This window comes from Lycorma delicatula, chromosome 6, assembly GCF_047948215.1.
Source record: "Lycorma delicatula isolate Av1 chromosome 6, ASM4794821v1, whole genome shotgun sequence".
NCBI classification, from domain to species: Eukaryota; Metazoa; Arthropoda; class Insecta; order Hemiptera; family Fulgoridae; genus Lycorma; species Lycorma delicatula.
This window is the reverse complement of record NC_134460.1, coordinates 81,127,622-81,142,319: the sequence shown is the minus strand read 5'-3', so window position 1 is coordinate 81,142,319 and position 14,698 is coordinate 81,127,622. Positions and strand designations below refer to the sequence as shown.

At 28.2% G+C, this 14,698-nt stretch overlaps 1 protein-coding gene across 7 annotated transcripts in view; it reads right to left on the bottom strand.

The window, feature by feature from the left end:
• Positions 1 to 14,698, bottom strand: part of LOC142325967 (uncharacterized) — a 434,412-nt gene that overhangs the window by 46,719 nt on the left and 372,995 nt on the right. For all 7 annotated transcript variants that reach the window (XM_075367953.1, XM_075367951.1, XM_075367952.1 and 4 more), the window contains 3 exons: positions 4,712 to 4,777; positions 3,705 to 3,836; positions 856 to 1,020 (listed from right to left, as the gene is read on the bottom strand). In XM_075367953.1, coding sequence (XP_075224068.1) covers positions 856 to 1,020; positions 3,705 to 3,836; positions 4,712 to 4,777 — 363 coding nt within the window. The remainder of the gene's footprint in view (positions 1 to 855; positions 1,021 to 3,704; positions 3,837 to 4,711; positions 4,778 to 14,698) is intronic.

The following is a 14,698-nucleotide window of genomic DNA, read 5'->3' as shown; positions in this document are numbered from 1 at the left end:
TAAACAGGTGTTGGCAATTACTAAATTATACTTCGTGCAAAACTCTGTAAAATGATCCCTTCTTTCATTCCTTTAGCCAGTTCGTATTCACCCACAATATTTCCTTCCTTGCCTTTTCTGAAGCTTGTATTCCAATCTCCAACTATTATTAAATTTTCATCCCCTTTTATGTGTTTAATTGCTTTGTCAATTTCTTTGTATATACACACACACACTACCTCATCATCATCATGGGCACTTGTAGGCATATAGACGTTAACAATCGTTGTCAGCTTAGATTTTGATTTTATCCTTATCACAATGATTCTATCACTACACTTTTTGAAATACTCTAATTACTCTCTTCCCTATCTTCTTGTTCATTATGAAAGGCTCCTGCCTGTCCTATGTTTGATGCTGAGTTAATCATTCTAAAATCACATCACCAAAAGTCATTTTCCTTTTCCCACTAAACCTCACTAATTCCTACTACACCAACATTTAATCTATCCATTTCCCTCTTTAAAATTTCTAACCTACCAAACTTTTTTAGACTTCTAACAATCCACACTCCAATTCGTAGAATGCTATTTTTTTAATTTTCTGGTGATCCCTTCCTTAGTAGTCCCCACCTGGAGTTCTGAACAGGGCGACTAGTTTACCTCCGGAATATTTTATCAAGGAAGATGCCTTCATATTTGTTATATAAAAATGCAGACATTTTCTTGGAAAAAAAAAACAGCCGTACTTTTTCCATTGTTTTCAGCTGTGCAGTACTCAGAAGACTGAGTGATGTAAATGAAAAACTTAAAAAAATACTAAATGTAATATTAGATTAATAATTTACTTTTACAAGAACTGCTATTAAATATTTACCTTTGACAGCCCTCTCAATTGGTTCAACTGTATGAAGTATATTTTTCTTGATCAGTTCCAGTGGACCTGGTCGATGTGATAGTTGGTCATTTAATTGATCAGCTAATCTACATTTTTTGAGCATTCGTTGTCTCTCAGCTAATGATGGATCAACGTGCCCCACATCTGTGAATAAAAAAATTATTATTATAATATAATAGAACAATCAAATCACAATGCTATAGACATTATGTAATACACCTAATCTTTTCTTTCTTCCTATTCCATTTTTTTACATTTATGTAATTAAAATTTATCCTCTATCCCTGTAAAATTTTTTCCTCCATTTTTTAACTAATAAATGTATCATTTAACTTAATATTGAGTCAGTTGTAATTATTGATCACTGTAATTAATCTTGTCACTGGAATTAATTCATTCAGAAACACTGTTACATTTAGGAAATTGTACAATTATATCCTTATCTTTGCATTAGATCTGCATATATCTACATATTAGAAATACAGTTATTTTGTATATTTTATAACTGATTTTTTTTTATGAACTGGTATTGTAATTAGGATATTTTACATAGTTGTGTTAGTCTTTTTTTTGCCATCAGTGAATTAATTGGTAGCAATAATGTTTATTTATGTGAATGTATGTGCATAGATAGGACATTCTTCTATTACAAATAAGCAGTAACTGGAAGCATTTATCACAACATGCTAAGTGAGTGGTTAATGGCTCTACTCAAAGTAGACAGTGAAACCTTATCTATAAGCCTCCGACTACAATTAACTCCTTGCATTATTTTTTGCAAGGTGTTATAAAAGCCAAAGTTTTTGTCACTCCACTCACTATACAATGCAGATGTTTTGAAACAAACAAAAAGTTAATTCTTCATTCAAAAGACATGCTGTAGATTAGCCTAAAAGCAACCATTACTAAGCAAAAAATAAAATATATTTACACTATTATAAGACCACAGCAAAAGAGAAGTAAGTTTGCAAGGTCAGTAACTGATGATGCTTGTTTAGAAATAAGAGGTGTGTAATTTGTTGACTTCATTAAAAAAAATATGGAAGTTCTATAGTAGAACAAGAACTATAACCTTAATGCCTTCATTGTGTACAATTGCAAAATAAAACTTTGTGTGAATGAAAAGAAAAATTGTTTCAAAATGTATCACAAAATTAATATTTAACATTTGCTCAATACTGAACAATAATAGAAAATTGAATATTAACTAAGACAAAAAAAAAATGTTCAAGAATTACTCTATGTATTTTCTCCTGTAATGTCCAAAGGGACTCATAAATTCCACAAAATTCTTTTTAGTTACAAAAACAAGAATTTTGTTTGAACAAATTTATGCCATAACATCTTTTTTCCATAACACTTGAGATACAAGAAGCACCAGTCACAATCACTAATTCTGAGAATGATTATGTTTTAACAGCCAAACCTTATGGTGAGCAGTGTTAGGTTGACATTGTAAGGCTGAATTTTGGTGCGCTTGACATGCTGATATGTGATTGTATATTCAGTTCAATAAAGAAGGGAATAGGAAATCACTTCATTCCCTGTTCCCCTTAGTAAGCATAGTGTAGGGTACTTGTTATTTTTGAGAATAGCTGTGTCATTTACAAGAATAATTTGTGACTCAACTCAAGATCACCTACAACTACTGCAGTTGTGACACTAACATATATACAACATTACTAAACATACCTGTGACACATTATTTTATAATTTATTACAAAATTTATAAAAAAAGTAAATGATGTCAAGAATGTTAATCCCAATCAAATGTTATCATAAGAACTTGTTTCTTAATCTAAAGACACATGATTATAGCTTATGAAGTGGTATCAAATTTTTAAGTATCATGATCATTTTATATAAGCAATTGGGACTTTTCTGTAAAGAATTTTTTCCCATAACTACAATTACAACAAATACATAATAAAAAAATGTAATTTTTTAGAAAAACAAAATACAACAAATAAATAGAAAAAAGTGTTTTTATATTAAAATATAAATTAATTTCTAAAAAATGTATATATTTACAAGAAAATACTCTTATCATCTGTTTTTTTTTTCCACTTCTGACAAAGTAGAATTTAATATATATATATATAACTTTCATCATTTCATCAGTATATTTATATTTTTATTTAATGATCACAAACTTTTGATTACTACAACCACTACTTCATATTATATCTAATTAATAAATGTGATTTTAACCACTACTTCATATTATATATAACTAATAAATGTGATTTATTTTAATATGCTAATTTGGGATTTTTAAGGGACGCACAGAACATGTTTGGACTTTCCTTCTTTGTGTTTATGTTTGGTATTACTGTTATTTTGTTTTATGGTTTGTTAAACTGTTGGTGTTTTTATTTCTGTTTGATTATAGATTTGTTTGTTTTTTGTTAGTTATATTTTATGTTATTGTTATGTTACATTATTTATTTTTATTGTTATATTTTTTTAGTGTTTTTGTGTTGCATTTTATGATTCGTTATGTGTCGAACTCATTTTTACCTTTCGGGTAGGTAGGGTTCAGTTTCTTTGTTTTTAGAAAGTCATTCACTCTTTTTTGAGACTTGGCTAGATGAGTTTTGTTTTGAGTTTGTGTTAGTTAGTAGGACACCGATAGGAATGTCACTTGTGGCAGAGAAGGTGGCGACCAAAACTATCGCATGGAAGGTGTCTTCCCCCATGGAATCAGAACATGTTTTACAATCAAAAGATCATTGTAACTAATTCTATTACAAGTAATTTCAAGTAAAAAACCAATTTTATAAATGCAAATACAAGATTTTAACAAAACAAAAGATTTTTATAAAGACCTTCTAAGATGTGTTGTCGCACAAGTTCCTGACGATCAGGACGCTGTTGTATTTTTGCCTTAAGTAGATCTCCCATTTTAGCTCGTTCTAATTTCTGCCTTTGCTCATGGAAAGCAGGTGGAGTCTTTAATGCTAAAATTTAAATAAAAAGATTATGTAGTTAAAAAAAACAAAAAAGCTTTAAAATAAGTTAAAAAGAATAATAGAAAATGTTATTAGAAATAAACTGGAATTTTCTAATAAGAAATTAAGAAGCAAAAAAGTTTGTTATAATTAATAAATAATAATAGATTTATAATAATAATTTTCGAATAAAATTATAATTTTAATTTAACTGTCAGGAGTAGTTTTTTAATTTCAATAATTGTAGCTGTATTTTTCTCCTAAATTTTTTGCATTACATTTTTAAAAAATTGTATATATATATATATATATATATATATATATATATATATATATGTCACATAAAAAAATTATTTAATTTAAAATTTATTTTAGAAAACATATATAAACTTTTTTTAAGAAATAAATACCCGAATGCCATTATTCATATTAAAAAAACTACTACCGACACTAAAATTATAACTATAATTTTATTCGACAATTACTATTATTAAGCATGCATTCTGCAAACTTTCTACAAGCAGAATAATAATATGTTCTGTTTACTGCATACATATCATCTTTGAAGTACTTGGTTTTTTTTTATTAAATACACAGCCACAAAACTAAATGAATGCTTTGGCATTTTTTAATGTACAAGTATTAATATTTTTTAGATTCTACAAAAAGTACTTATTACATCTACCTTCAAATCTTAATACAAAATATTACTTCCATGCAAAGTATCATTTGAATGTTGAAGCAGAACATCATTTCATGATCATTGAAAAACACTTATCAGGAATGAGCTGAATGAAGAAAACACATTTTAGTAAAGTTATGCAGTAAAATGGTAAAATAATTAAATTTATTATTTTTTAATATAAACTTATTAAAAAACTTACGTGGCATGATGCCTTGAGCAACCAGTTGGTTGATTGGACGTCTAAGCATCAACTTCACTTTTAGTGCTGAAAAAAAAAAAAATAGTTAAAATGACTGCTAAATGTCTGAAAGGTAATTCAGGAATTATATCATGATTTATTACTCAAGAGATTAGAATAGGATGTTTAAGAACATAACCTTGTATTAAAATGATCACTATGTCAAATCCTTTTATCAAACTTTATTCTGGTAGCAAAAAATTATTTGTTTTTATACTGAAGCCAATATTGTAACTGAATTTTTACTTTTTCCAACCTTAACTTTTGAATGGATTAAATAGATGAAAATCATAAAGGACTGGAGGCTGAGTATAAAGACACTTAAAGCTGACCCATATTAGTGTTCACAATTTCAGTTACATTTTCATTGTTGCCAATCATTAAAAAGCATCATGCCATTATTATGTTTTCTTAAATCGTGCTGAATTAATACAGACATGAACTTGGACAAAACAATAATTAATATCAAATATCAGGGCAATAATTAATATCAGCTGTTAAGCCTTCTTTGATTCTCCAGAAAGTAACAAAGACTCTACATCAAAGATGAATCTATCCTCAATGATCTGCAAACACAATATTTTTTCCTTCATGTTAAAATAATTTTTTTTTTAAATACTAGTTTAAAAAAAATGGCCAGCAGGATTAATTGGCATGATGCTGACCAGAAAGGCCAACACAATTCCCATTGTCATTTTTCAAGAAAGAACAAATGAAGGTTAAGAAAAAGGAGAAGAGAGAAAATCACACTTATGTAATTCTCATTATAAGAGTTAACAGACTTAGCTGAGACCAGCAGTTTATATTACTACCAATAACTGTATTTTTATGACAATTTTATTTAAAACTTCATTTATTCATTGTCATCCCATAATCATGTAATACTAGTTTGCAACAATTATACGATCAGGATATATTTATTTATAATAGATTTTAATCCATTATAATTTTTATTCTGTATTATCATCAGTAACTTGTTATTATCAGCTTTGTATATCATTCAACATTTAAAAAGGGGGTAACTGCTTATAAATGGAGTGGAAGAAAATAACTATTATACATCATTTATTATTTATTTATTATAGTTTTATTTATTTTAGATGATTTTTAAAATAAACAAAAATTTCAACTCTTAGTATTATTAATTATTATTATTCATCACTGCATGGAAGAAATATCAAACTCTTAAATATAATTATGGAAGTAATCAATATATTCTTTTATTCCTAAGATTTTAATGAAAATATAACAAAAAAAAGGCTCACTTCAAAGAGGAATAGCAAAAAACAAATTGCATTAAAAGAAGTTGGAGATATAACAAAAGGTGACTTGAAATAAATTTATCTTTGGTACAGCCTTAATTTATTTTGTGGACGTAAACCTACACAGTTACTTCATTGAATAAATAATATTGGGAACAACAAAAAATGTCAACTTTATTCATACTGAAATTATTATTTTTTACTTTATTTTATATTTTATTTTATAAAAATAGAAGACAATTTTTTAACAGTGCTAAATTTTTGTCACTTTACTTTCTAAAAAATTATTTTAATGATTTTTTCACAAAAATGTTTATTCTCCTGCTAAGTTAAAGCAATATAATTGCTTTTACAATAAAATGAATTATGGTAACTTATTGATCTACATATCTGTTCCTGTAATTCTTACGGTTTTGTTTCGTGTACAGAAAAAAAAATCACCGTCAGTACTACTGCGGTACAGACAGATCCTGTGATGAACACTTTAGTTAAGGTCTTAGGTCTCACTCATAGCTGAATTTCAGTGAACAATCATTAAATAATTGAACTGTACCTCTAATTACAGATTTTTACCTTTTTTAAATGATTATCAAAGATTTTCTTTACTATTTTGTTTACATTAATTAATACTGATATCAACAATACCAACAAATATATTTTTGTTGGTATTTAAAAAATATAAGTAAACTGTGAAATTTATTTTTATGTGAAATGAGGGACGATTTTCTGAAAACATTTTTATAAGCTTTTATTTAACTTGCTTTAGTTATAATCAAATCTTGCAACTGCTATATCTTTTGACCTATCAAATGAAAATCAATTTTGCACGTATGTAACTTCTATGACAATACAATATTATGGTGTTAGAATTTGGATATGACCCCCCCCCCCCCACACACTACCCCTACGCTAAATTCATGCACGTTGCTGAAAATTTTTATTTCTCATGAACTATCGTATGAAAATCAATGAAATTTGATTCACGTATGTAACCTTGATGTGTAAAAATAAATATTTTTTACTTTTTTTTTTTTAAATATTGAACAATAGGTTAGGAGTCTAACTATTGCTTTTTTGTTGTTTTTTTTTTTTTGGGAGGGAGGGAACTCACGTTAAAAGACATTGTCTTCATAGTTATACTTCATAAACTGAAGTTTTATTCAATTAGCTTAGAAATAAAAATAAAAAAACAGACCCTTAAAGGGAGAAAATCATATTATGTAATAACAGTTATAATCTATAAAATCTTGTGGAATAAAATTTTAAAGAATACTATTTTGTATTTTCATATTTTATAGTAGATAAGGCTTCTCCTCATGACAAAAAGAAAGATAATTCTCCCTCAAAAGAGAGCAATAAATATCAGACTGTTTAATTTAAATCTATACTACCTATTAAAATACTGTTATTGGACTTTATTTTTTTCATTTCTACAACAGACAGGCTTTTAGTGTTAACAAAGTAGTTAAAAGAAGATTTATCCGCCGATTTATAATCTTAGAAAAGGATCATTTTCTTTGGTGTTTCGGGTCGTCGGTAGTGATAATTCGGACGTTGATAAGTATGTTGTCAAGCCTGTAAATAACGCGGGGGCGATGGCCGCTACGCCCACGCGGTCTGGCCGTCGGGACGCCGGCCGTCGCCCCGACCAGATCTCCACGATCTGTTCCCTGATCTATATTCTAATAACACGACCCGTAGCATCTCCTACATTTATCGCCGAGTTTTGCAATTTAAATTTTTTATATGAGCAAACTTAAAATAAAATATAAATGTATATGCGAAACGACAAGATACAAAAACAGCGATATACAGACCGATAAGATTTATTTTTATGCGAACATAAATGTTTTCTGAGAAACACGTTCATAATAATACGCGTAGAAAAATGTACAGCTTGATGCAATACGAAAGACAAAAACAACGAATAAAACAACAAATATTTTATTTAAAACGAGCTCCATAGTAAAAAACAAATTCGTAAAAATAAAATTAAAACATCAATAAAGTACCGATTATTTGTTTTCAACATCGTATCCGATAGAAGACCTCAACGTATGCTTCATTCGTTGGTACTACAAAATCACATTTCTAAATAATATATCGGAAGGAATTAGCGGAACAAAATTTCAATGATCATTATTTTTATAAAGAACGAGATGTGTTAAATGGTTACTGAAAATAAAATGGAAAAGAAAAACCGTCAAGATACATTGGAATAAAATATAAATTAAAAATAGTTTTCGGTTTTTAAAAAACTTAGCGTTTTCTTTTTGTTTACAATTACCGTCGAATTTTTAAAGCTTAATTTAAGCATTCTTATTTCCAAAAATCCAAAATCCTTAGTTTAGAGATAAAACATATAATTATGTTATTAAAAAAGTAAAATAAAAATAGTATTTAATAAAAATTGTATTTTATTAAAAAAATTATCCTGTAACTCTAAACAATCGACTAAGTTAAAGTAAAACATTAAAAAGTATCGATAAAACTCGATAAGGAAAACCCTCATTACAGTAAATATTTAATACATTATGTCAACATATATGTAGAAAGCGTAAAAATAAAATATATTTATTACTAAACAAGAGGAAGAAGAAAACGGTGATTTTTGAAGACGGGATTCTCAAGCCAGGAAAACAGTGTTTACTCCGATATCAGTTTATATTTATTTTTTACTAGTAAGCATACGGTATCACTCGTATATTGAAGAAGACAGAGTTTGAAATCGGAAAGAATGAGTATGGACTCGACAACATCAGAACATAGCGATCGAAAGACGTTTTACAAGAACTTGTACAGGATTTTTGAAAAAAAAAGAAGATAGCCAAGTAAATGGAAAAGTAATCACGTAAAGTTATTGTGAAATAAACCTAGACGTTTATTTCAAAACCAATGAAGAATATAATTTTTTTTAAATTATTTAATATTCTAAAAAATTATTTTATTTAAAATTGCATAACAAATATTTATTAGATGGTATAAACAAAATGTTAATAATCACAGAATAATGATAGTTTATACTAATATAACAATAATAAATGCATTATATACTCGCATAAATTAAATCGAACACTGTTATATCCCAGGTGTTCGGTAAATAATTTTTAAGACCGCAAGCTCTGTAACAAAGAACAAGTTCGCCTACTCTTAGACTTAAAACATCCCACCTGACCGCCTCCATAATATCTCGACTAAAAAACTATTCTGTACTGTAGCACCGAATGCTTTAAAGAAAAAAAATGTTAAAGTGAAATTTCCAAAAAGTTAAATCGATTCTTCTTTAATTTCGGTAACAGAGACGAATACGGTTTGAGAAGAGTACCCAGACAGTGCATACCGTATACATTCGAAATATGGGTGTGAAAATTCAAGGTATGAAATAAGTTCGAGGTTATATTCGAAGAGTCCTAGTAGCAGAGAAAAAAGAAAAATCTAAGATAGATGTCGGCGAACTTTCTCCATAGTAGCACAACATTAAAAAAAATAAACCCTCACTCCCAGTCGAGTTGAATAATCTTTGTATCCTTAAGACTGAATATAAACTGATTGTTTATAGACTTACCAAGCAGATCAATTCTTAAAAAGTTTTATATTCTTCTGCTTAACCAGTAAAAGTTTAATTCACATAAATTAAAAAAAAGTTTACACTAATAATAACTTTTTATTTATAATTTAAAAAAGTTTCAAACCTTTAAAAATGTACTTAATAAAAAAATTATAGAATTTACATTTTTAGGGAAAAGAATGTACCACTAGACGACTTTCAACAGAGAAAATATACTAACGTAACATATTGTCATAAATAAAAGATATTGATATTTTTTATACTAGTGGATAAGGGTGTGTTTCTGAGTGAACATGAGTGATTTTATACAAAACACCACAGAGACTTTGATTTAATAATTGAGACCTTGAGCAGACACTATTCAGGGCAGCAGTACGCTATATTCCTCGTGGAGTAATTCAAGAAACGCTGGAAAAGAATAATAAAAATATTTTTACATAATTTGCGATTAATAATTTTACGTCCTACATCCTGATCATAGAACATTAGTTAGTTCCAAAAAAAAATGAAAATAAAAAATAATTTAAAATCGGCAACAAAATTTTGTTCTTGAAAATATTCATGATCAACACCATTTCATTTCCTTCATGTTTATTAAACAATAAAACGTCAAATTACTCGAACACACGAAATAAAAAAAATCTGATGTGGAAACCACATGACTTCCTTTACGCCTATTAAATTACAATACATATTTTTTTAAATGATAAGTATATAAAATTTTATTTCATTAATAACTTTGATATTTTTACATATACTTTTTTGTTTATTGTTATTATTGAATTATTATTTATTGTAAAAGTTTTTTTTACAATCAGAGGTTAATAATTTATTAATAAATCAATATATTTAAATTAAAAAAAAGTTAAAAAAAAGGAGATGAAGTCTTGATTCGAACCGACGTGCCTTCTCCTTGTAAGATCCAAATATTTTATAAATTAAAATTTAATTTGTCTATAACTCTGAAACCAATGAAGAAAAGTACCATTTATGATATATAGTTGGAAATCTCTCAATGAGGGCTTATTACTGCAGTTAAGAAAAAGTAAAAAATCCAAACGTTTTGGATTTTGGACTTTTTTGTACACTTTTGATTCCGTAGATTGCAATCAGAAGTGGAGGTGCACAACTAGATGTTACAAGTTCTAAATCCAAAATTTAACATCCTACGGCTAATCGTTTTTGAGTTAATGCGAGATACGTAAATACGTACAGACGTCACGCCAAAATTAGTCAATTGGATTCAGGGATGGTCAAAATGGATATTTCCATTGAAATCTGAAAACCGAAATTTTTCGCGATCACAATACTTCCTTGTACGAAGTAAAGTACTTCCTTTACTTCGTACAAGGAAGTAATAATCGATATAAAACTACAAAAATATAAGACACATATATACGAGTATACATATATTTATTTATTATTTTTATTTATTTATTTTTTTTTTGATATGACGGGCATCGACTGCGTTGGTCGGTCATTTTTGCCTATGAGAATGGAAATTTGTAGCATATGAAAAATGCCATGACCGGGATTCGAACCCAGGACCTCCAATAAAAGGCCGAAACGCTACAACTCCTCCATGGAGATCTGATATATTCGCGAGTACAGATATCAGACTCAAATAGTTAAACGTTTTATCAGACTTGGCGGTCTAAAATTCTAAAAAATGCCATTTATTATAAAGACTTGTATTAATATTTTCGAAGATCATTATTATAGACCGAATGAAGAATACGTTTCCTCTTGTCAAGAAACCTTTTTAATAATTCACTGTACTTCAGACACGATATGATCGCTACTTCTTTATTGTGTGATTAAAATAACCATTTAAATTCAAAAAAATTGAATTCGATTTAAAATTATCAAAATCGTTTATAAACACCTAGTACCGGTTAAGAAGAACCCGTTACCTCACTGTGCAACATTAAAGTGAAAAAAAAAAAAATAAATAACTGAGACGAGCGGTAATACATATTTTTGTCTTTTATGACGCCTAAGTAAAGGAAGAATATTACTCTTACATTTATTTTATTGAAACCCTATTCATTTGTAATCGGATTATGAATAATATAAAAGAGCAAAACCATATCGGTGAAATCTACCATATAATCGTATCACTCACGTTAGAGTGAAAAGTTTTACTAATCCTTTTTTCCAATTTTACGGTCTTTACGAATTTACTGCTGGAAAACCTAATACAATTTTAATTGTAATGACTTTTTACTAATACAGGTTTTTATTTTGTTTACAGGGCGAATACCGTTGATCGTAACAATGGCCCATTGCTTGCTGTGTTCGCTGATGATATTTACATCGTACCTTCTACAAGCCCCCCCCCCCGCACAAACACAAACACAAACACACACACACACACACACACCCTTTTATCAATCGAATTTTTTTTATTACGCATTTTACTACGGGTTTTTTTTACTGCCATAGCCTAAGCGAAATTATTAAAAAAAAAAAATTGTTTAATTTCTCATGATAAAGGAAACCATAAAATTCAGTAAGTTACAAATACAAACGGAATTACGTATTATATCCCAGTCAACAGACTGCTTGGGCGTAGCAAAAACGAAAAGAAAAAAATAAACAGCATTCCAGCACAATTACTATAAGTTTAATTTTAAAAAAGCAGTTTTACCAAACACAGTTAATTATTACAAAAAAAAAGAATAGATTTCAGAGAAAATCCTGACGCAGTGTTTATTTTAAAAATACAGAAAAGAGAAATAAAAAAAGAAGTATTAAATGCAAAACGAAAAAAGTAACAGCTTCAAATATAAACATATGAGGGAGAAAATACTTGATAAAATTAACAGATGTATTTCGTAAAACAGTTTAAATTAACGAGTAAAAATAAATTCGAAGTAATAAATAAAGGTTTTTTTTGATTTTTTTTTCGTAAGAAGGTAGGGACTGCGGTCGGAACACACACATACGTAATAGACAAACTTTTTATACAATATACTGTAAAATAAAACGTCATAATCTGACATCTCTTGAACTAAAAACGGAGAGAAATGCATATTTTGTATGTGTATAATAAACTTACGAACAAAATCTGTCTATTGTTAAGCATCACTCCTTAACATCTGATCGATTTTAATAAAACTTAGCTCTGATAAAAAAGGTGGTTCAACAAGGTTTCAAAAATATGACGATGCGTCACTTCTTCTCGATCATGGCCATGAAAAAATGTGCTGAAAAACACATTTTTTTCAATAATTTATATTTTTTTCGGTAGTGTGTACACGACCCTAAATCGGAAACTGCCATCAATATCATGAGTAACACAGAGGAAACAGAAAAACCATATGATGTACAACGGAAGGGAGTAGCAACCCAGACGAATAGAATGTCATTAACAAGTTAAATAGTTCGAAAATTCCTCACATTATTTATTTATTAACCCATCGGGCTGGTCTAGTGGTTAACTAGACGTCGCAAATCAGTCGTTTAACAGCTGAATTTTGATGTCAAAGATTCTGAAGTTTAAATCCTAGTAAACGTTAGTTGCTTTTATACAGATTTGAATGCTAGTCAGTGGATACAGGCGTACTTTGATGGGTTTTTTTTTATTTAACCTCCGGGACCACCGTTAGATATTGTTTCTGAGGATGAAATAAACGATTTGTAGCGTGTGTGAAAATACCTGACCGGGATTCGAACGCGGGCACTTTAGGGTTGGAATTCTATTAACTACACGTCTCAGGAATGATCGGCCTGAGTCTGTACAAGACTACATCTCATTTACATGTCACACACAACATCCTCATCTTATTGGTCCATGGAGGGTTGCTTATTGTTCAATAGTTGAACAGATTGTAACGTACACCACATTAGGAAAAAAATTGTCTGTTATTACTTTTACCTTGCAGCTTTTTTATCAATGCCGATTTCGAATTCTTTTTTTTTTAATTCCAATGGTCAAATAAAAATTTATTTTCATTTACAATTAGTATTAATTTATTAAATAAGATTTTCAAAATTGTTTTAAGGATTTTTGCTAATACTTTCATCACAATTATTTCGTTTAAACGAATTAAAATAATATTTATTTACAGTACTGTACAGAAAAAATTTTTTAAATTATATTTTAAATATAATTTAATTTTAGTATATTTAAAGTTCCTAATTAAAATTAATAAACGTACCTGCTATACGTTTTAAAAAGAATTTTACCGTTTTTATAATGTCTAACAGAAACATGCGTTTTAACAAATTTGAAAATATACGTATATTGAGAAAACTAATGTAAATTGCAATTTTTTTTAATTATGTTAAACGTTTATCATTAATAGTATTTATTAAGAATTAAGTCGTTAAATACTGTATCGTTACAAAAATGAGTTATTCCATTTATTATTTTTTTATGATCTTTATTTATCTATTTTTTAAATTTTCATGAAATTCTCAAGTTTCCAATTTATACTATTTCTTTCACTAATTAACTGTTTATTATAAATATATTTTTTTCTCTTTCCGTAGGGGGAGGAAATATAAAATAATTCTTCTAAGTTTAAGATTTTTAATTGCACAAGCATGAATCATAAAGCACAATAGCATAAAGTTTATTCATAGTTGTACAATTGTAATTTTTTTAAAGTATTATCATTTTTGAGTACTTTCGCTTTTAAAGGATCTTCTATGTGAAACTATATTATTATTTTTTTTATAAATATTTTTTTTTATTTAAATAATTTATAACTTGTTAATTTTCTTCAAACAAATTTCAACTTGTATTATATTTGTGTAATAAGGTAATAAGCAAAGTAAATAACTTGTTCATTATTTAAGCTTTTTAGTAACTAATTCTTTTAAAAAAGCGGTCATTTAAGTCAGAAATTACTATTTCCGCCCTTGGTTGGGAAGGAATTTTTTTCCCCTCAATTATGTATATCGACAATTTCGGTTATGTACATAACTCCATAAATCTATTTAAAAAATGGGACAGTAAAAAGGATGAGCAGGAAAAAAATTATTTTCATTAAAACGGGCGGGGGATCCTCCGTTGACGTTAAGGAGAATACCGCTTCATATAAAAACAACGTGAAATGAGTGCCTGTTGTCCTTATCAATAGCTGTTTCGCTGACGAGTAAATAGCTGAC